This window comes from Pipra filicauda, unplaced genomic scaffold, assembly GCF_003945595.2.
Source record: "Pipra filicauda isolate LSUMZ 115617 unplaced genomic scaffold, ASM394559v2 scaffold46_size3722508_pilon, whole genome shotgun sequence".
Lineage (NCBI taxonomy): Eukaryota > Metazoa > Chordata > Aves > Passeriformes > Pipridae > Pipra > Pipra filicauda.
In genome coordinates this window covers 424,693-445,980 of record NW_024104609.1, presented here as the reverse complement: position 1 = coordinate 445,980, position 21,288 = coordinate 424,693, and the positions used below count along the sequence as shown (strand labels likewise).

At 43.6% G+C, this 21,288-nt stretch overlaps 1 protein-coding gene across 1 annotated transcript in view; it reads right to left on the bottom strand.

Annotated features, from left to right (window-relative positions):
• Positions 1–457: 457 nt before the first annotated feature.
• Positions 458–21,288, bottom strand: part of PHLPP2 (PH domain and leucine rich repeat protein phosphatase 2) — a 35,942-nt gene continuing 15,111 nt past the window's right edge. The window contains exons 7-19 of the mRNA XM_027732953.2: positions 17,401–17,547; positions 15,697–15,927; positions 14,786–14,988; positions 14,218–14,278; positions 13,529–13,624; positions 12,097–12,252; positions 11,148–11,348; positions 10,509–10,671; positions 9,147–9,277; positions 8,652–8,762; positions 8,006–8,194; positions 7,645–7,876; positions 458–6,335 (exon numbers count right to left, since the gene is read on the bottom strand). Coding sequence (XP_027588754.1) covers positions 5,196–6,335; positions 7,645–7,876; positions 8,006–8,194; positions 8,652–8,762; positions 9,147–9,277; positions 10,509–10,671; positions 11,148–11,348; positions 12,097–12,252; positions 13,529–13,624; positions 14,218–14,278; positions 14,786–14,988; positions 15,697–15,927; positions 17,401–17,547 — 3,061 coding nt within the window. The 3' untranslated portion in view covers positions 458–5,195. The remainder of the gene's footprint in view (positions 6,336–7,644; positions 7,877–8,005; positions 8,195–8,651; positions 8,763–9,146; positions 9,278–10,508; positions 10,672–11,147; positions 11,349–12,096; positions 12,253–13,528; positions 13,625–14,217; positions 14,279–14,785; positions 14,989–15,696; positions 15,928–17,400; positions 17,548–21,288) is intronic.

Genomic DNA, 21,288 nt, shown 5'->3' with positions numbered 1-21,288 from the left:
GTGACTTGTCTCCTGCCTCACAGGCAGCCCTTCCATCCCACTGTTGGGTGTCCCGTTCTCCTCCAGTGAGGTCTTGCTACAAGTCCTGCCACTACATCCTTCTGCTGCTGAACAGCTTTGTGTAGCCAAAACTGCCATTACAAAAGACATGTAACTTCACTGAGAACAGAGCTCTTAAAAACAAGGGGTTGAGGCCCACGGTTGCGGCAGCTAAATATTGCTTCCTTGTAGGTTTCTTGGAATTAACAGTGCAGTATGAACATAGCATTTATACGGCCATTCAAAAATCCTAAAAATACCTTGCAAAATGATGGATACACTCGGTATAACTTGTGACACAGTGCCATTTCAAACTCCTGGAGAGGGCTCATTTTTGTATGAAATGGTCTTTTATATAACTTGTATACAACAGTTTTGCTTAAAAAGATGCCCTGAGTTGGGATAATCAGACAAAAGCTTTAAGAGATCAAAGTGGTTTAATGTACAAGTATATTGTTTTCAAAATACATTTTAATGTACAAGTTGGGGAAATGAGATGCTACTCATATTTTTTCTTATAAAGACTTTTATATGAAATTTAACTGGGAAAAGTAGCACTAGAATCACCAAGTTGTGCCTCAAAATGAAATGTCACTTCAGAGCAGTGCCTACTATGTGCATTGTTCATATGAGAATGGAATGACCATGGTCTTACAGATGAGTTCTTCCCTTATTAAATAAATTAAACACACCAGAAACATGCTTTGCCTTGGACATATCTCCATTTTCACTGGCACCAGTGACTAAATCCTCACTATTACCAAAACCATGGAATGTTGTTGGAACTACAGACAGGAAAGTAAAACAGATGCCAAATAGGAACACACCAGGTGCTCTGGGGTTTGTTTGATTTCTCCTGCCTCTTAGTAGCTAGATGCATCAAGTGTCTCAGCACAGGGATTTATGTGGACAGCCCACTGTGGTCCTATTCCTATTAAGATTTCAGTATGTCCCCTTGCTGCAGCTACTTCTAGAGAGCTGTACAGTACTATTAGAGCAAGTTCATAGGGCAGGATTCCTCTAGCAGGCAACAGAAAGCTACCTTAATAATTGGTATTATGAATTCCACCCTCACAGTGTTCTGCAAGTAGCTTTTGTATGGAAGGCTGATGAGTGAAGTAGCCCAGAGAGCTTAGTGAAGGAGAACCTGCAGCACAGCTGCTGCTAGACACAGCTACCTTTGACTGTGATATGGCACCAATTCCCTCCAGCACAGTAACAGAATCAGAATAAACTGTTAGATGAAAGTAAAAATCTTTATTGCTAAGTCAGCCAAAAATTTGATGCAAAAATATTCTTCCTTCCTGAACTGCTCTATACATCTGAATAAAGAATCAATGGGCTAGTGTTTTCCAGCAATCTGACATTATTTACCTCTCCAAAGCAATACAAACATAGGCCACAGTGCTGAAGGTGCATTCATTGGACAACCTACTCCACACACAATAAAAACAGGGATTGTCATAGGTGCATGCTAGAGTATACAGGGATACAGAAAATACTCTCCTTTTTAAAAACCAACAAAAAACCCATGAAAAAAGGTAATTTAATAAACAATCGGTGCACTGCAATATTTCTTTAACATGCGTTGGGTCATATGAGTCAAGTTTAAAAAAAGGCAACATTTAAAAATGTGAAAAAAGAGGAAAAAGACGGTTGAGTCTTCAGATAGCAATAGAACAGCAGACAACGATTGCACAAAACCAAAGAGGTGATCCTACTGCCTGAAGAAGGCCTTTGGCAAGGGACACGAAAGCCGTCACCATCTGGAAGGAGTGCAGAAGCTCTGCAGGTCCGAGACCATAGGTGTGGCTGAAGGTCCTGTGTACTAGAGGAAGGATTTCAGACTTCACAGCAGCCTGTCCCTGAGAGAGAGGAATACTTGCTCTCCTCCTTGGAACAGGATTTTATCCTCCCATCTAACTGAGGATTCTGGTCTGGTATGAACAGCCTGTGATGCTGCCTTCGTTGGGCCTGTTCCTGGTGCTGGGGGCAACTTGGAGGATATCCCTTATCCTTAACACCTGGGCCCCAACTACCCATGACTGAAGATAACCTTTATGGGTTCCTTTTGCAGAAGCCTTTCTGGACAGGACAGGCAGACAGGTCAGTACCTTTTCAGAGTACCTTTCTCGGTGAGGGAGCTCATCAGCAGAGCCAGAATTACTGAAGAAAGATTAAGATAATCCAGCCACACCCCTGTCTGACCAATGTCAGAAAACACCCATTTTTTGGATGACAGTGGCCTTGAAGCATGTCTCAAAAGCTGGAATCTTGTGTTAGAAAATCCAAGACATTTGCATGAAAAAATGTCAGTGTCTTTGCTGACACCCAAAACTGGCCTAGGAAAAAGAAGCACTTTTTGTGGTAAACAGGCACTATTTTTAATGCATGAAAAGGATTTTGGATGAGTGGAAAAAAGCTTCACAAATGCCGTGGCTGAAGTGGAAAAGGAAAAGCTTAATCTTCGGAAGAAGCACAAAGAAGATATGCAGAAGCTGCTTGAGGACACCAATGCTCATCTTAGCCAAATAGAGGAAGATTATTTGGAACAGGTAAAGTCAACTCAGGCTGTGCTGCCCAGAGTGAGACAAACAGTTCATAATACCAGCTTAAGCAGAGAAATCTGTAGACTCTACCTAGAGTGTAAGGAAGATAACAAGCCATGTCTTCCATGACAATGCATACCCATAGAAAATAGGAGCTGGCTGTATTAAACTCCCTTTCTGCTTCAAAACCAGAAACAGCACTGGAGAAAAAGTAGGAATTCCTTGTGTTCCATTCTGCCAATACCATGAAGAGGAGCAGTTCAGAAATCTGCACGCTCCATTGCAGAGCTGTTTTCCTTAGTCCTTCAACACTGAGCTAGGTAGAGCCATTCATTACTAACTCCTTGTGGCAACTCTCCGCACGATGCTACTGGTTCAGACTGGCAAGGACACACTGGACTTTCCACATCAGTGCAAGAAATAGAGACCTGATTTGCATTAACATTCGCCACTCTCGGAGTGCAAGGTTTGTCACAGTCTTACTCAGAAAGAAGGGTTCCTGCATCAGTCCCATTGTGGACAGAGGCTGCTCTGCAGCCCTTTCAGGTATCAGAAGGTGTTGGGCTAGGCACAGGTATTTGGTAAAGTTATCGCCAGTGATGGAATCAAAAGTTGCAGTCAAATACATTGGGATGAGTCTTTTCTGCACTTATATCATGAAAACATGAAAGAAATTTGGAGTTTAGCATTTGAATCTTTTCTGCTGTTGTTTCTCTGCCTAAGGGATTCAGATGCTGTTGTTTCTGTGATTCTAATAATTAGCTTCAATCTCTAGTTCCAAATGAAACAGGCATTTAAACAATCAAAAACTGTGTGAGTTTAAACTTTAGAAAAAGTTGGGTTGTTTCGTGATTACATTGCAACCAGCACAAAGCATATCCTTAAATGCTGCTCCTCATGCATGGTAAAAATACATTTTTTTCCCAGTAAGAAGAAATTCAAGGTGCTTTGAAATTTTGAGTAAAACTCCATTAGATTTTGTCAAAAGATCTATATTGACATTGACAGAATCCCACAAGTAGTCTGCACAGTATTTCCTTCTGAGCAAGGCCTGAATTTGATCCAAAAATAGACAACTCAAGCCCCTCATATCTCTCCAGAAGAAACTCCTAAGTTTTCTTCATAAATATAATTAACAAAGAAGAAAAGGCACTAGCCCACATTACAGTCAGGATTATTGCACCACTGACATGACCGGGGCAGCTGCTGTCCAGCTCTGTCAGCAAGGAAGACAGATCTGCATGTTACAGGGGCAGTGGTCTCCACAACCCTTACAAAGGTGACAACACAGGCAGCCAACTTACACCCTGCACCAAAAATCCTACTGGAAACACAACGCATCTGAGTGCAGACTGGCCTGTTTGCCATTAGTGGGGCTGTTTTAAACATCTTTTTCAGCTCTGATATAGATGTTACTAAGAAAAGTTCTATTTTAGCTTTTTTAGTACTGAAAACTAAGGAGGAACAAGTATGCTTTCACCTCGTTCGTGGCCAGATTGGGCATGTACCATGAAATGCTGGTTGCTGTGAATTTGGAATATGACTCCTGTTTTCAGAGGCAAGCAGAGACGCTGTAGTTGCCAGTGCAGATGTTTGTGTTGGTGGAACAGAGCACTGGGTGCAGCAGGGCGGCCCCACTGCTCGCCAGCCCTGGAGCAGCACAGCACTACTTCCAGCTTGGCTCCCCTGACTGGGCACTGAGACAAGCACGAGCTCCTGGGCTTATCCCATGTCTTCTGGATAGAGGAAGCCACTACTCTGAAGCATTCATGATGGAGATGGCCAAGTTGCTGATGAATTGGGTCTGTGCTCTGCAGCGAGAAGCAGTAGCTCTACACATTACCTGAATCAACCAGTCCAGAGCTGATCTTTTCTATGCTCCATATGAAATGCATCAGTTGGCACCTGCTATCACTCAGCTATGTATTTTCTCATTCTGCACAGGATGATCCCATCATAACCCTCACTCTTCCTGCACCAGTGCTCATCAGAACACTGGTACCCTGAGTCCTAACTGCCCTAACAATATCCATTGGAAAAAGCCCCCAGCATACCTGCTGTGGAGTGCTTTCTCCCCTAACCCTAAATAATAAAGTGCTGGGCTGAAGGGGAGAAGAATAGCTTAAGTGCAATCAATAAAAGTGCTTGCAGTTAATGTAGGAAATCATTCTTAGGTCAGCTTCATTGCAACTGTCTGTATTCTTTCAAGGAATAACAAAGGTGTTGGGGGGGAGGGCGGGACACTGCATTAGAAATATTCATAGGACTCTTAACACTGAACATTTCCCCCTCAGCAGCCTCCTCACCCCACACACATGTACACCAGACCCTTTCCTGCAGAGCTGGCAGAACCTCAGGGTTTAAGGAGTTACGGACAGTCCCTATCACAGAGCTCAGCTGCTGGTCTGAGTGCTCATAGAACAACTGAGACTCTGCAGTGAAAAGTGGACAGCCCAGACCTTGGCACTCCTGATTCTTCCTCGACTCCATTAAGGAAGCAGCAGGTGCCTGTACTCCTTGCAGATCCCAGGTCTGCTTGGAGGGCAAGACAGCCCTTATGAGACAGAGCTTCCTGGGACAGACAACGTGGGACTGGTAATCGTAGGGTTACAAAGCTGTGTCAAATTCCTCTGGCAGGGGTGCTGCATGTTCCTCTTTTGGCTCCTGATCTGCTCCATTCTCCTGGTGCTGCTTCATTTGTTCCTTCACTTCCTCTTCCAGATCAGGTGGCACCACAAACTGATCTTCTGGCTCCATCTGGGATGGAGCAGCAAAATAGCCAGTCTTCTTCTTGGGTGCCTCTGTGGCTACTTCGATGAGGTTGAGGCTCTCCTCCAAGGGCACTATGGAGCCGTTGGAAAGCTTCTTTCCATAAAGACAACATGTGGAAAGAGACTTTTGCAGTTCACACTTTTCTTTGACCCCTCTCTGCACAGTGTTGCTGTTTACGCTGTTCTGTCTCCGAATGATGAGGATGAGCCCAGAGTCATCCTCTGGCCTTGGAGCAGGGGAGTTGTACTCTGCAGCAAGACATTCAAACTCCAGGCCCTTTCCTTTACAGCAGTGGATGTCCACTGCTACCTCCACTTTACTGCCATTTGTCATCACACCTTCCACAGGCTGCTCATCATCGCTATCCAGACCGTTGTCAGACTGGTTGCTAGAGAAGGTGGCACTGGAAGGTTGGCGCTGAAAGATGCTCGAGGGGGGCACAGGATGTAGGCTGCAACGTCGCTCTTGTCGTGGTAGCAAACTGCCATCAAGACCAACAGCACTGTGTTCATCGGAAGCAGTAGAGCCCACCTCACTGCTGACCTCAGAAGCAGACAGTTCACTGCCGAACTCAGAAGCAATTCCACTGCTAGATGAAGGTGTTGCTGGCTTGGTGGTGGTGGAACTAAATCCCCCAGGACCTGTCAGAGTCAGGCCATGCATCTCACACGTGCAGTTGTCCTCACTGATGTTCAGATACACCACCATTGCACCTACATTGTCTTGGCAACCATAGCTTTGGGCTAAAGTGCAGAGTTTCTTTGCAGCAGCTAGTGGGTCGTGTAGGTGCCGCACGGCTGAGATGGCCTCTGCATAAGAAAGGTGTTCCCAGAGAGCTTTGTTCCCTAGAAGTAGCAGCTCATCTTGTACAGTCAGTGGAATCGAATTGACATGTGGTTTGGGCAGGATCCAAGGATGCAAGTAGGTGCAGCCCAGCATCCGAGTACAGCAGGTCACACCATTGACCTTATTGTCCTGCAGACGAGAGAAACAAGACAGTAGCTTTGGAAGTGCTATTAGATCATTTTGAGAGCAACCTTTCCTCTGTCCATATGCTGGTTTGGAGCCTTGAGAAATGCCAGTTACACAGCTCCCAGGAGAAAGGGATCTAGGTGCAGATATTACAGCACAGACATTACCCGTGCTGGCAATGGCACACTTGTACCCCACAAGACTTTTTGTGGCACCCTGAGGAATTGTAGCAGACTCCTCTGAAATGTTCAGACTCCATGCAGCACACTGATCAAAGAGTCTCACAAGTCTCACACGAAATGTATTTTTTCAGTACAAGCGAGATAATGACTTCTGAGTTTCTCACTGCAAGGCAGATTATCCTGACATTAAATGATTTCTGTGTATTATCTGAACTACTTCCCTCTTTGTTAACATGTAACTGCATTCTGAAGTGTGGACACTACATCCTGAGGAAGAAAAGAACAAGCAGGTATCTCACACTGTTTCTGTAACATGGATGTATTACCCCCTTCTGACAGATGGTCTCCTGGCCAGCCTGGCAGCAGCCTCTTGGACAGAAAAGTGCCCACAGTCCTCGGTCTCTTTTCCAAGTCAGTGCCTACAGAGTACACAGCTTCCCCAGTGTTTTGAATTTAATTTCAGTGTTCTTAATTTCTATATCCTCTGGGTGTTAATGTTGCTGCTGCTGCCAAGTGTTAAAACCCAGCAGAGGACACATGCAGGGAGGTCTCCTTAGACAATTATTTCACTTTTGTTTTTCAGAGTCCATTAATGAGACAGTTTCTAAAGCATTTAATGTGCTACATTGATCCCACAGTTCTTTTCAGTCAGAGTGATATGGTGCAGTGTTACAGCACCTTGCAGAGCTATACACAGTGACAGATTATCCCTATGAGAAACACTTCTATCTAACAACTTGATACTTTTAAAAAGATTCACTGAGCGTAAAACTAAAATAACTGGTGCTGACTTCTCAAGATCTTTACTGCTGATGTATTTTTTTAGTTCTTTGGAACTTGCTTGTTATTTCCAAGCTTTTAGAAAGTTAACCTTTACAGAGTTCTCCAGAAATAATTGTAATACTTTGCATAAAACCAGTCATCCTGTACCTGTAGTTCTCAGGCCACAATGGGTGTTTTAGGAACAAGTCATTTTCAACAGCTAATCAGCAAAAGAAGCAGAGCAGGAAGCACCAGCCAAGTCACTCAGACACCTTCATGTCACCTTCTTCCCTACAGTGTTGTGCAAGCAGCAGAGCTCAAGCTTTTATGGGAGGGTGGAAACTGAAGTGAAACAGGTCCAAACAAACCTCTGTTATAATGGCTTTTTGCTCCTTGACCCTCCTGGCTTCTTCTGAACATTGTTCAAGGCTGAAGACTTTGGAGAGAGGCAGCGGTTTTCCACTTCGGCACAGAATGGCTTGGCACGTCCCCACATTGGCCACCGTCAGAGAAAAGTTGCTGGCTGGATCAGCCACCTCGTGACGAATATAGCACAGGACAGCAGAGGAACCCAGCTTCTGCCCAGCCATGCCCAGCTTCCTGTGGGAGGAGAAGGTGTAGGAGGCTCCAGACTCCAGTGACAGGCACTCTGGAAGGCTGCCTCACCCCACCTAATACATTGATATGCCAGTGCAGGTCCCACCAGGACCAGCTTGCTCACTGTCCTACCTGTGGGAGACCAAGAAGGTGTTGGACATGAACATGGTGTCTGACTGCTGTACCTCCTCCAGGAGCACATCGGCCATGGTGCATTGCAGTAAGCGTGGCAGTTCTTCATTCTTGTCACCATCAAACATGCCATACACAGCTTCCACCCCCTCTGCAAAGCTCCCCAGTGCCAGGGATGACACACACAGCCTGTTAGAAAAGCAAACAAGCAAAGTTAATATGTCTCAAAAGATTATATGGTCCCCAAAACCACAGCCATCAGGCACCTTGCTGTGAGTGCCACTCTGACAGGGTAGCACTGTCCCCACAGTCACTGCCCCGGGAGATGTACAGCTGAACTTTATTATTGGAACTCCCAAACCCTCCATGACCACAAGCAGGAAAGGGCAACATGCATAACTGGCAAGAGAAAAAGCGTCTCTGCTGGAGTGGGAAGGAAAGTCCAAGCGTCCCAGAATAAGTGTAAAAATTGAAAGAAAAGACAATGTGGAGGTTTGCATTACTAAGACTTAGTAAGAAATCTGGAGAGACGGATGGGACGGATGAGCTCTTGGGCAAAACAGGTCTGCATGGGTGCTCAGCAGTGCACTCTGCCCAGCACCCTCAGAAGACAAAGGGTCAGCATCCACCAGACCACAATACTCACTTATTTCTTTGGCCTGCCATCTCAGCTACACCGTGACTCCAGAAGGAAGAAGTGAGTGCCGAGTCTGCCGCGAGGGAGGGCTTAGCATCAATCTTCAGTGTGGTAATGTGACTACAGAGAGAACAGAAGTCATGCTCTTCTAGACCCTGCTGAACAGGTTGTGGCCATAGGACCTTGTCCAGCCAAGAGTTTTAGATAGCAGTTTGTGGAAAGAACTGCATAAAGGAGAGGAATTTAAAGTCTTGGCCTTCTGGAGATATCTGGCTGCTTATGCCAGAGACAGCTGGGAGAACCTCATACGATGAAAAATTGCTTGCTCTGATGTTTTGGACTTTTTCCTACCTACAGACAGAAGTCTCAGCTGCCTCAGGCAGGGAACATTATAACACCATGCAGTGCTGTGATACACACTTTACTATCTCATTTCCTCCCCTGGGAAGGGTTACCCTTCCCCCTAGTGCAGGTCACTACTGGGTTGACATCTTGATAGCTCACCTGAAGATATCCAGTGTCTTGTGTTCTAGCACCAGGTTTGTGTTTCCGCTCAGGTCCAGCTCTTGCAAGGCACTTGGCAGTGCCTCAGGGATTAGGATTTCGGTTAACTCGTTGCAGCTCAAGTCCACAAACTGCAGTAGCAACAAACAGCACAATGACAAAGAAAATACTCTTTGTTGTGTCATGTCATCAGTTACTCCAGTGCTCCTTACAAACAGCCCTGTTACTGATTGTTTCCCACACACAGGTCATGAAAATGACTTGTCAGCTGGAGAATTATTTATAAGCAGCAAAGACTTATAACTTCCAATAGGTAGGACTCCAGTACTGAATGATGAGGTCACACTAAAGATAAAAGAAGGCCTCTGTATTCAAACCTGCCTAGCTATAATAACATTGCCCACTGTCTCAAATGCCAGAAACTGGAAATTCCAAGTCAGAGAGGGGGTAAAGGTGAATGAGAGATGATCTTTGATCAACTCAGAAAGGTGACAGATCTAGAATGCACATCCTGTACCCTGTTCTAGAGTTGATCGAGAAAAATCATAGAACCACAGAATTGTTTGTGTTGGAATGGTCTGTTAGAGGTCATTTTCTTCCACTCCCTGCCATGGGCAGGGAAACCTTCCACTACCCCAGGTTGCTCCAAGCCCCGTCGAGTCTGGCCTTGAACACTTCCAGGGATGGGGCAGCCACAGCTTCTCTGGGTAACCTGTGCCAGGGCCTCACCACCCTCACAGGGAAGAGTTTCTTCCTAATATCAAACCCAAACCTACTCTCTTTCAGTTTAAAGCTACTTCCCCTTGTCCTGTCACTCCATTCCCTTGTCCAAAGTCTCTCTCCAGCTCTCCTGTAGACACTTTAGGTACTGGAAGGGACTCTAAGGTCTCCCTAGAGCTTTCTCTTTTGCAGGCTGAACACCCCCAGCTCTCCCAGCCTGTCTCCATAGGAGAGGTGTCCCAGCCCTCTGATCATCTTCATGGCCCCCTCTAGACTCATTCCTAATAGATCCATGTCCTTCCTATGCTGGGATCCCAGAGCTGGAGGGAGCACTGCAGGTGGGGGTCTCATCTTAGTAGGGCAGAGGGGCAGAATCTTCCTCTTCCCTGCTGCCCATGCTGTGGGATCAGCCCAGGGCATGGGGGATTTCTGGGTGCCTCTCATCCACTCAAGTCCTTCTCCCCAGGGCTGCTCTTGATCCCTTCATCCCCCAGCACAGATTGATACTGGTCGTAGCACCTGCACTTGGCCTTGCTGGGATCTCCAGTTTCTCTTCAGTTTCTCTAGTTTCTCTAGCAGTTACTCTTCAATTTCTAACCCAAACTTTCCCCTGACATCTCTTTATCTTCTCCATATGAATACCTGAATACGGGGCAAATGCAGGATCTCTGGAAAGATGCTGATTTCATTAGAATGTGCAATAAGTGTATGAAGTAGCTTGCAGTTTGCAATCGTTGTAGGAATTGTTTTCAGTTTGTTGCCACTCAGATTCAGTTCTTCCAAGTGTTCTAGCTTACTAAGTTTGCTGAAAAGGAAACAAAAAAGTACTGTAACTTACAGATAAGAATTTGTCACTTTCTGAAGCTGTAGAATCCATAGACACTGCCCTTTATGAGCTACTTTTCTGATTTAATGATAGGAGACCAAAAGTCCTAAGAGATGCTCTAGTAAGAGTGCAGGGTTGGCTTGGCTTGGATGTGCCTGGTTTGGATTTCTACAACAGATAGGCCCCCTTACCATCACTGCTGAAGCTGCAAATACCACCCCATCCACACAACTAGGTGTATCCCTTGGTCCTTCTGGATGGCACCACAACTAGGAGGACAGGAACCCCTACAGACAACAGTACCCTGTGCCAATCCCTTAACATGCTTCTCCTGACTTTGTGTGTAGAAATGTCAGGTTTTTGTCATCAAGCCACAGGCAGAGCATCTCGCTCTGCCTCTGGCTCCCCTAAAATCCTGGGGAGCACTGTCGTGCCCAGAAGTCTTACTGACTTACCTTGCAGGGAAAGTCTGCAGGTTGTTGTTTGCCAGATGCAGGATCCGTAGGTTTGGGTGTCCCACCAAGACAGGGATGGACTGATCTGTGAGGTTGTTATTGGTCAAGTACAGCAGCTGCAGCATGCTCAGGCTCTCCTCCCCCACACATGCAGAGGGCAATGACTCCAGGCTGTTTGCAGATGCATTCAGGTACCTGAGGCTAACCACAGCAAGTACAAGAATTAGACTTCACATCATCCAAACCACCCCATTAACAGCAGGAAAAGAAGCTACACAAATGCCAGTGTGGACAGCAGCATCAGACAGGAGCCCAGACAGCACTGTAACATCCCTACTCACATTAAGATTTACGAGTCTACTCATGACATATTAGCTATATAGCACTGTGGATGCACACAGCATTTTACAGTAAACACTGAATACTGAAGAGCCTTTGGGTAATACTGGTGGAAGCACACACCATAAACCTTTAGTAAGACTTTAAAAGAAGGTCTGACTCCTGTCTGAATAGACAGTTATGAAGGGTTGTTCATTTGTAAAGGTCTCTCTCATTGTTCTCCAGTGACCTGATGTACTTTCTGCTGCAATATCTGAAAATCTGTCTGGCTTCTTTCCTTTGCACCTGAATTTACGACTACTTTTAGAAACAAAGCTCTTCAGGCAGTAATGTGATCTTAAAAACAACTGCAACTGAAGCTAATTCTTCAGCTGGCTCTTGGGTTAAACAAGCCTCTCTTTTCCTGTAATTTAACAGTAACATGGACTGATTCCTTCAAATCAGCTTGATAGCTTCCCTAATGGTACCTGAATTAACTCCTCATAAAGGGTACACCTCGTTATCTCTTGCGCAAACAGCACCTTGCAAGGAAAGTCACGCAGGTGCCACTTTAAGCCTTTACGGCTCCAAAGGATAATGCAGCCAAAAGACGTTTGCTACTGACACTCACTTCAGAGCCTTGAGAAAGAGTGTCTCTGGGAGTTTAGTCAACAGGTTGTGCTGAAGGTCCAGCACCTCCAGTGGAATGTGTTCTAGAAGAGGTGGAAGGCTGTGCAGACGATTGTGCCCAACCATCAACTTCCGAAGGCTCAGGCTGCTGAGGACCCTAGAAGGACACAGGGTTTTCTATTTAACTTGGTTCACTCCTCTTGACATCCCCAGAGTGGGAAAGGTAGTATTTAATCCACTTAATTTGACTGTACAGCAGAGAAAAATTAAAATACACTGATCCATAAAATGTAAACAATGACAAAGCAGAACAACACACAATGTCTCAGTCACTCTGAACGCTTGGAAGCATATCTACATTTCCCTCTATTCTACTGCAGACTGGTATCTTGTGATGCAGGTGTGTTGGTGTGCATGTGCCCAGCATTCTCTCAGGCAGACAGAGAAGTCACAAGGATGGCTTTAAATGCCTGCTTTAAGCTGTAGGCAGAAAGAAGTGCTTCCTTGTGCCAACCTAAATTCAGAGCTTTAACTAGCTGCTTAACACTCCTGCATTATTCCTGAGGCAGTAAATTATTCTTTGCATAACATATATAAAATTGGGTCTCATACATCCATTGATATGGCTAAAATTATCTTCTAACTTCTCATTATCACATCCTTGTTACATCCTTATCTTGCTTTTGATGTATATAACTTTTCTGTGACAATCATTAGAATGTCACTGCCTAACATTTCCTATGCCTCTTGCTTTAATTTCTTCAACCCGTGCTCTGCATTTCTTCCCTGCCACCCACTCTCCATTCAATTTTAATGCAGCTTACCCTAGACACTGTGTCATTCATTACACTCACACCCCCACCAAACACCCTTGTTAAGCTGCTTTGCTTCTTCCCAGAATATCCTCCATACCTTGGAGAAGTCATAAATATCTGAAAACTTATATTAGTTCCTGGCTCTCCTTTACTGCATTTCTGCAGAAAGCGAAAGGGAAACGGAGAAAGGAGCTGGCTGATTGTGTGCTGCAAAAGCTACCTCTGAGATCAGCTGTATTGTCCCTTTGTGGTAATTCCCTATCAGAGGTAACAGATAAAATTTCTGTACATATTAGGGTCTCACCTATGACCTGTGTTCACAGACATTATGGTAACACAAATAAGTCATAGCAGTGTGCTCTATATCAGGTGCAAAGAGCAGCAGTAGCAGCCAAAAGCACAGGACGGAATTACCTCGCCTCTGTTGTTAAAGAGGCTGACCTAGAAATTAGTTCCTTCCAACATTTGAATACAGAGTATTTTCAATGCTGCATAGATAAAGTGGATTATATCTGTGTACAACAAGGAAAAAAGCAACTGGAATAGCACTGTTTCTCTCTGTTCCCAGACAGCCCACTGTAGAAGAAAGCTCAGCTCCGTTTATGCAGGTTTGCTGACCTTGATGGAAGCTCCACAAGGAGGTTGTAGCTCACATCCAAAACTTCCAGTTTCTTTGCTTCACAGGCCCAGTCTGGGATACACTGTAATTGATTGCTGAGAAAAGCAAGTGGGAAAAGCTAGACACCAGCATTCCATATGGAACAGACCCTGTTTGAATGCTGCATGAAGTTAGTGACAGCCAAACCAAAAACAACAGACAAAAAATGAACACCAGCATCCAAGTTAGTCATATGGAATTTATCTCATGGCTAAGCTGTGTAATGCAAACTGAGCTGGTGCATGACTTGGGAGGGCATCCTGTCTTACAGATCTCACAACACTGCTCCAAAGGCAGACATAGGCAACGAAACCAACAGCAGAGATCACTGGCAGCTACTCTAAATGTTTGCTCCACAGATCCCCACCATTCAGCCCAGTAAGCTGCCACAAGTTCAGTGGTCCCTGCTTGGCTTTTCTGATCACAGACTACAGCTGAAGGACAGCCAGTCACCTGGACAGGCCATACTGGTTCAGAGGAGCTTCTGGTCTGGAACACTTTCACCATTTTTTAGTAGTGAGCTTTGTAGTTATATTGTGTTTAATTGCTCTCAACTCTGTCGAAAGCTTAAAACTTCCAGAAAATTTTGCAGGAAACAGCAAAGGTATCCAGATACTTGCTTTAAATTCTGTGCTGTATAGTCACTTACTGAGAGAGTTCTAGACATGTCAGTTGACCAGGAACCGGATAAATATTGACAGCTGCCAGACCTGATGAAGTAAAGCAAATAAGTATGATTGCAGAGCTTCAGAGAGAAAACAGCACGGGGAAGCAGCTTAGCTATCAAATGAGACTCATTGTCTTTCTTTATGGAGGCTCAAGGTCTTTGTTGATCCTTTCTAACACAGAATTCACAATTCATACATCTGCCATATGGCACTACAGCATCTCACTATCCCATTTCTCAGTCTGTCACGTGGGGCACCAGAACAAGGGAGAACTGTACTTTTCTTTGTGAGCTCCCAGAGACATCCCACTGGAAGATGAATTCCTTGGACAGTAACTCAACACCACAGCCTCCCCCCAATATACATCCTGCGCACACACATGTGTATGTGATCCCTAGGAGTTAACCTCAGAGGACCCATCATATATGGTCTTGCCACAATAACACCAGATTAAGTATTTTTTTATGAGTGGGAGAGGGCAAATGGCTGTTTTCCCTTACTCCTGAGGCTTAAAGGGAGAAGGTAGGTGAAGAAGACATAAAGACATACAATTGCTGTTGGCATAGAGGGCCCGAAGGGAGAAGCCACTCAGCGTCAGCTCTCTCAGCTTATTCCGCTCACAGTGCAGCTGCTCCAGGCTGCCCAAGGAGCTCAGATCCAGATCTGTCATCTGATTGTCTCGTAAATCCATGTAAGTCACGGATTTGTTCCCCTCCAGAGTGTCAGCTGTTGCTCTCTTCAGGTTGTTCAGCCTAAACACTCAGAGATGAGTTAAAAAGTCAGAAAACAGAACACTGAACACTGGACAATAGCAAGAAGAGAGAAGAAACAAAAGGAAAGGAAGAGTTCTGGTGAAGGCTAACACCAAAGGTGAATGCAGTGAAATGTGTGAGGAGCAATGGTGAATTTCAGGCAGCCAATACAAACAAAAACATTTCCTTTGTCTACACTACCATGTGTAACCATTTTACTCATTCCCCAGTTTCTAGGAGATTCTGAAGAAAGATTCAGTCTAGGAAAGAGAAGCCAGGTCAAGGGACTGCTATTTTACACTGCCACACAAAGCTAATGACTGTCCTGCCACAGCAAAAACCTCTTTGTCCCTTTCTGAGAGTACTGCAGTTGGCAGCCTGGAGAATCAGGATCACATCTCTAGGGCCAGGAGGCAAGGAAGGGAAGGATAGATCAAAGACCTACCAAAGCTCAGGGTAACAACATATCACAAGAGGAAACTAGAGGGCTGGGTCACATTCAGTGTCAGGCACTGCTCAGTTAGCTGTGCTTTTCCAAGTGGATTCTGCACACCCTCAGAAACAGAACTCCCTAAAAGCTAAAGAATCAGTAAGACGAAAAACTGCACCTTGTTTATTGCAAAACGTACTAGAAGTTACACAGCTCCTCTGCTACAACTAGAAGGCAGCAATCTGGTTTTATAGACACCTGCAAGTTTCCCCCCTTACCTCAGGTCCACACTTTTGATGTGACTCATACGGTTCAGCATTGCCAGGTCCAGGGTCTCCAGCAAGTTCCCTGCCAGGGCTAGTTTGTCTAAGGCGACGAGTTTCTCACAAATTGCTGGCAGTTCACAGAAGTTATTGAAAGAAAGCCCAAGACAGCTGAGCTGCTGGAGGTTTCCCAGCTCTTCTGGTAAGGATGTGAGGAAATTGCCATCAAGCCAGAAGGTCTGGAGACTGCAGCAGTGAAAAAGAGAAAATAATTCCACAAAGAGTAGTGAACATCGCATTTAATATTTTCAGTGCATTTTCTCATGTAGCTAGCTGGTCTCAGTGTGGCTATTTTTCAAAGATGCCTCACAGCTAATTTTATTCTTAAACACACAAAGTTACTAAAGTACTTTTATCACACATGTAATAAGCTCCGAACTGCATATATGCAATACCAAATAGTTCTTAAATTATTTTGGAGGTAAACTTCCAGTTGTGCCAAAGATTGTAAGTTAACACAAGCAAAATACAAATCAGTACTTATGTTGTAAATGAAAGTTATTTACTTAATTACTTGGTTTTCTAAAAATGGCACAGTTTAATCACAATATCTACCACAATAACACATTGGTGGCAGATTTTTACACTCTAGTTGTCTGTTCCAACACTGGGAAAAGAATAGGAAGGCTTTCTGTTGTAAGATGAATTGTTTCAAAGTTTGCATGGCTTTTGAGACTCAGATCCCAAATATACAATTTCTCTTACTATGATTATGTTCCAACAGAGAACTTCCTGACCACTGTTTAGTGGTGGTAGAAGTGCAATCTGAGGCCACAAAATGTTCTTGTGAATAAGGGCTCAAGGGGTCATCAAGATAACTGGACCCATAACTAAGCTGTAAACCTCCCTAAAGTGTAAGCCTACACACAGCTTTTTCCTCACAGTTTGCATATGGCTAAAAGATCACTCTGGAAATTACTTGCTTACATCCAGTGTGGCTCCAGACACTCCTTTTTTAAAAACACAAGCTGGAGGAAAAGCAGACCACAAAAGCATGACACTGATGTTTATCTAAACAAATGTAATAATAGTCCTGCAATTAAATTTACCTAAGCTTAAGTTTTTATACATTTGGGGTAGCTACAGGGGGAAATGGACAAGGCTTTTATTCCAGCAAACACCTTACAACAAAATCTTCAGATGGGATTGCCCCAATATTTCCATACTAAAATCCTCTAACACAAAAAGCAGCCAATTCTGCAGAACACTATCAAAACGTACCCGTGCTGACTAAAAATCACTAGACCCCTGTGAGAAGTTACCACAGAAAAGTTTTCTGTAACAAATTAAAACTTCAATAGAAATTGCATCAGTGCTGAAAATATTAATACAAATAATAAATTCAGAAAGTCACACAACTCTGCAGCTGCAGAGGAATGTGCATTGACTCATCTGAGAAACAATACAATTGCCTTCAATACCTCAGCTGCATCAAGTTTCCTCATCTTTTCTACACCAGCAACCTTAACATTTTAACAATAGTGATTAAGGGATTGCACATCTTGGTTCTTGACCTCCTGCTGGACTCAAATCAATCATTCAGCCTTCATATGCAGAACAGGCTGCCCTACACTCACACTTTCAGAAGCAGTACCTGCATGTCAGCAGTGCTCAGCTGAGGCTGATGGTTATGATCACAGGTGAAAAAAACATACTCACTTCAACAGTTTGCCAATCTGACTTGGCAGGTAATGAAGTCCATTACAGGAAATATTAAGCTCTGTCAGAGTAGAGATCTCACACAGTGATACAGGAAACTCTCCCAGTCTATTATTGGACAGGTTCAGATTCTTCAACTGAGAAAACCTATTGGCAAGAACACTAGTTAATTCATAAACCTAAACGGTCTCAAAGCAAGAACATACAAAACCAGTCATAAAGAATTCTTAAGTCTTTGTACACTGGTGATACAATCGGCTAACTCGTTACAGTAGTTCCTGCACAAATTTAATTTTAAGTCACTGATATTTTTCACAGTGGTCATGCTGAAAGTGATCAAATACCTGGTTTTACTGCAGAAACTGATAACGACCTTCTACCCTGATTTGACAGGCTTCCTCCTAGTGACTAAGATTAAGGAGACTAAAATACTCAGTTCAAAAAAATAACCTTCAAAGAATTAATTAGAGTAAAAGTCTACAATTACGCTGCTTGGGAAAAGAGGAGCTGAAAACATTCACTGTGACTATTCTGAGAACAACAGAAAATGGGAATTCCCTTTTTGACCTGAGCACAACAGAAAGCTGTGCAGAGTTGCGAAAGGGAAAACTAGGAAAGTGCTCACTTCATGCTGGGAAGCCCCAAGACCTGCACCCAGAGGTGCTTGAACAGGATTCCGTGTCTACAGTGCCCCTCACTCAGCACACTACTCCAGGTACTGCCCCAAGTGCTGACACAGCCCCATGGTCATTACAGTCCCACCTGTGCTTAACAAGTGACTGTCTATTCCATCCCCTTCCATCACTGGGCAAGGTCCAAAGAGAGAGAAGGAATTTGCATAGGCTGGGGTAACATAGAGGAGGTTCTTCTCCAAGAGTTCCTGCCTCTTTCTACAGGAAACAAAAGTATTTTTCCCCAAGTAATAACCTCCTCATCCCAAACTGGAATCATCAGAAATTAATTCAGTGGGGAAATTAATATCTCACTTTTATGAAGTAACTACAAATTTCATGTACCATAGAACTACTTCTTGGAAACAGAAGTTTGTTAATCTGCCCCACCTATCTGAGTTTTTGCCAGGTATTGGTGAGTAGTTCTTATTTTGAAGCAAAAGTTTTAATATAGGTAACAAAACTAAGGTTAATGAGCCTGAGGGAGAATATTGCTTCTAGCTTGAGATGTTTTAAAATATAAGACTGAAAGATTCTGAAGTATTTTTATTTTTTACAGTGACCCTTCATCAGACTCAAAATACTTGGAATGATCTGTGTAGGAATTATGCATTATATTTCTCCACTTTGCTTCATAATATTGGAGGGGTGGTTGTTCTTTTGAAAGAGGGAGCATAGCTGAAACTTGGACATGGGTTGTTTGCTGTCATATAAATAAGGCATCGGCATTCCATGTTTGCTGCAGCCACAGACGCTCTTGTATCGCAACTGAATGCCAAAGAGAAAGATGTTGTGTTGGTAAAAGCCTTCCTCAAGGGAACACACTGCATAATGCAAAGATCTAACAAGGATCAGAAACTTGCACATGGAACTTCAGCACAGTACTGGAGAAGAATAAAACAATGAGGATAAACCTAAAGATTTGAACTTTCTTATTAGCTGGTTCAACTTGAAGAGATTTAGGACAGGTCACAGCTCTCAGGTTCTGAAATCAGCAAACACTTTAATGAAATTGCTTTCTCTGGAGTTCTGCAATGGCTACAGCACCTCTCCTTAACACCAAGCAGCGTTTCTCTCTCATTAGCAGGTTGTGGTGAGAAGCTGCCCCAAGAGACACAGCACTACACACAACAGCAAAACCATTGTTTAGAATTCATCCCTCTGCAACAATATCAAAGCACATAGAAGAGGGGCATTAAAGTTTCCAAAAGCTGAAGGGAAACTGGTACATGACACAGCTTGGTCTGAGATTCCTTGAGCAGCCTTCCATACTCAATGGGGAGGACGATACTCAAAAGCTTTTCGAGTTCTCCTGTTCCTTCTCCTTTGCCCCAATAATCTCACGTAGGGATGTAGGAATGGAGCACAAATGCAACTGTCATTCAAGCTGCATACATGAACCAGGTATTATAGGGAGTAAAGATTCTGAAATTGTTGTGGGTCCTCGTTTTGGTCTGTGCTCTCACAGGCATACTGACATAACAGCAAAGAGGTGTGGAAACAGTAATGAATCTTCCATGAGATGACCATCCTCTGCTCAGCAGCCCAAACTGGTGCTGCCCTGAAATATTCCCCGTTTAACACAACAGCCTGTTCTACCAGCAAAGCACCCCAGCACAACTCTGTATCTGCTGGCTAAAACACTGATAAGAGACATGCACACATAACGTGTGCACACACATCAATGAAGACCAGATCTGAGTGTTTTTCAGAAAAAGGAGATACTTGAAAGGCAGTTTGTTTTGTTAAAAATGAGCTAGGACATAAAACATGTAGGGTTGTTTAATGCCCTTTGCTTAACGTTTTCCCTTTAGTTAATTATTTTTGTTCCATTATTATAGTTATAGCTAATTAGACTCCTAGAGCTTTAAAGAATTCCCAAGAGGAAGAGATCTGACTATTGCAAAAAATTCTGCTGTTGGGAATTGACAGCCTCAAGGCACTGGTGGCACATACTGCAAGTGAGCAAGGGTCTTTTTGTGGGGCTGTGACCTGAGAAACATCCTAAAAACCTCAGAAAGAAAACCTTTTCAAAAGGCAATGAGCAGCCTTATGTGGGCTACCTAATGCTACCTGTTTATTCAAGATTGTGTGAAGTGAGGACTTCTTTTATGGCTTTTGTTTGTTTGAGGATTTCAGCTTCATCAGACATAGTCACTGCCAGGAAAAGAGCCGAGTTTCTGACATGTCAGATTTCTTGTTGACTACATGCAAGGTCAAAAGAAATTTCAAGCCCCTTTGCTGATCCTGTGAACCAAGGATACCGCATTTTAGAAAATAAAGTTTTGGTAGGGTTTACATCATCATACAATGTATTTGAAGAGAGAAGTAGAAAGCAAAATCTTAAATTATTTTAAGCAGCTTTTCCAATAACAGAATCTATTACAATTCAACAGTTAGAAAACATTTAAACAAGTTTGGAATTAAAACAAAACCAGACTAGACTCGGCTCTCAATGAAACTGCAAAGTATTCCCACAGGTGAGTAATTTTTTTCCCTGTATACCTCCATGGATACCTGGGTATCTCATGACTCTGTAAGAAGAAAAATGAAATAGCACACTAATAGGCCCCTAGAGACAAACAAAACAAAAGCAAACAAAAGCACCACCCACCGCTCCCGCTCTGCCCCCACCCCCGCAAAAAAGCAAACCTCAAAACCCCAAAACAACAACAAAAAAACCCTAAGCAGTTTTGCAAAGTTTCTTCAAATGTATTTTTCTTAAGGCACAATGTGTTCCAAACAGAGCCATTGGACAATATTACTACAGGCTTCCTATTGGCTTTTGAAATCCATAAAGCAACTCCTTGAATTCTACTTAGCACGGCTAATATAGATATCAACAGACTAATCTTCCTCTAGATTTTTATGGGTTTTGGGAATTAATTTAAAAATATTTTTGTAAGACACCTTGGCTTACCTAAGATGACTACATCATGCTTCCATACCATCACACAACTGCTACTCTCTTAAAAGTAGATCAAACTTTCCAAAGCAAAACCAGAGTCTCATAGGCCCTCTGCCAATTCCAAATGCACATTAAGAACTTGCCAAAACATTTTTTCAGATTTGAATTTCTTCTTACAAACTTATTTACTCACAATAGCAGCATTATGCTTTCCCTCACCTTTTATTTTATACGCCAAGATGTTCTCTGTTTAGCAAGCAGCCTTATATTACTATTGTATCACATCCATATAAATGGCACATCACCCCA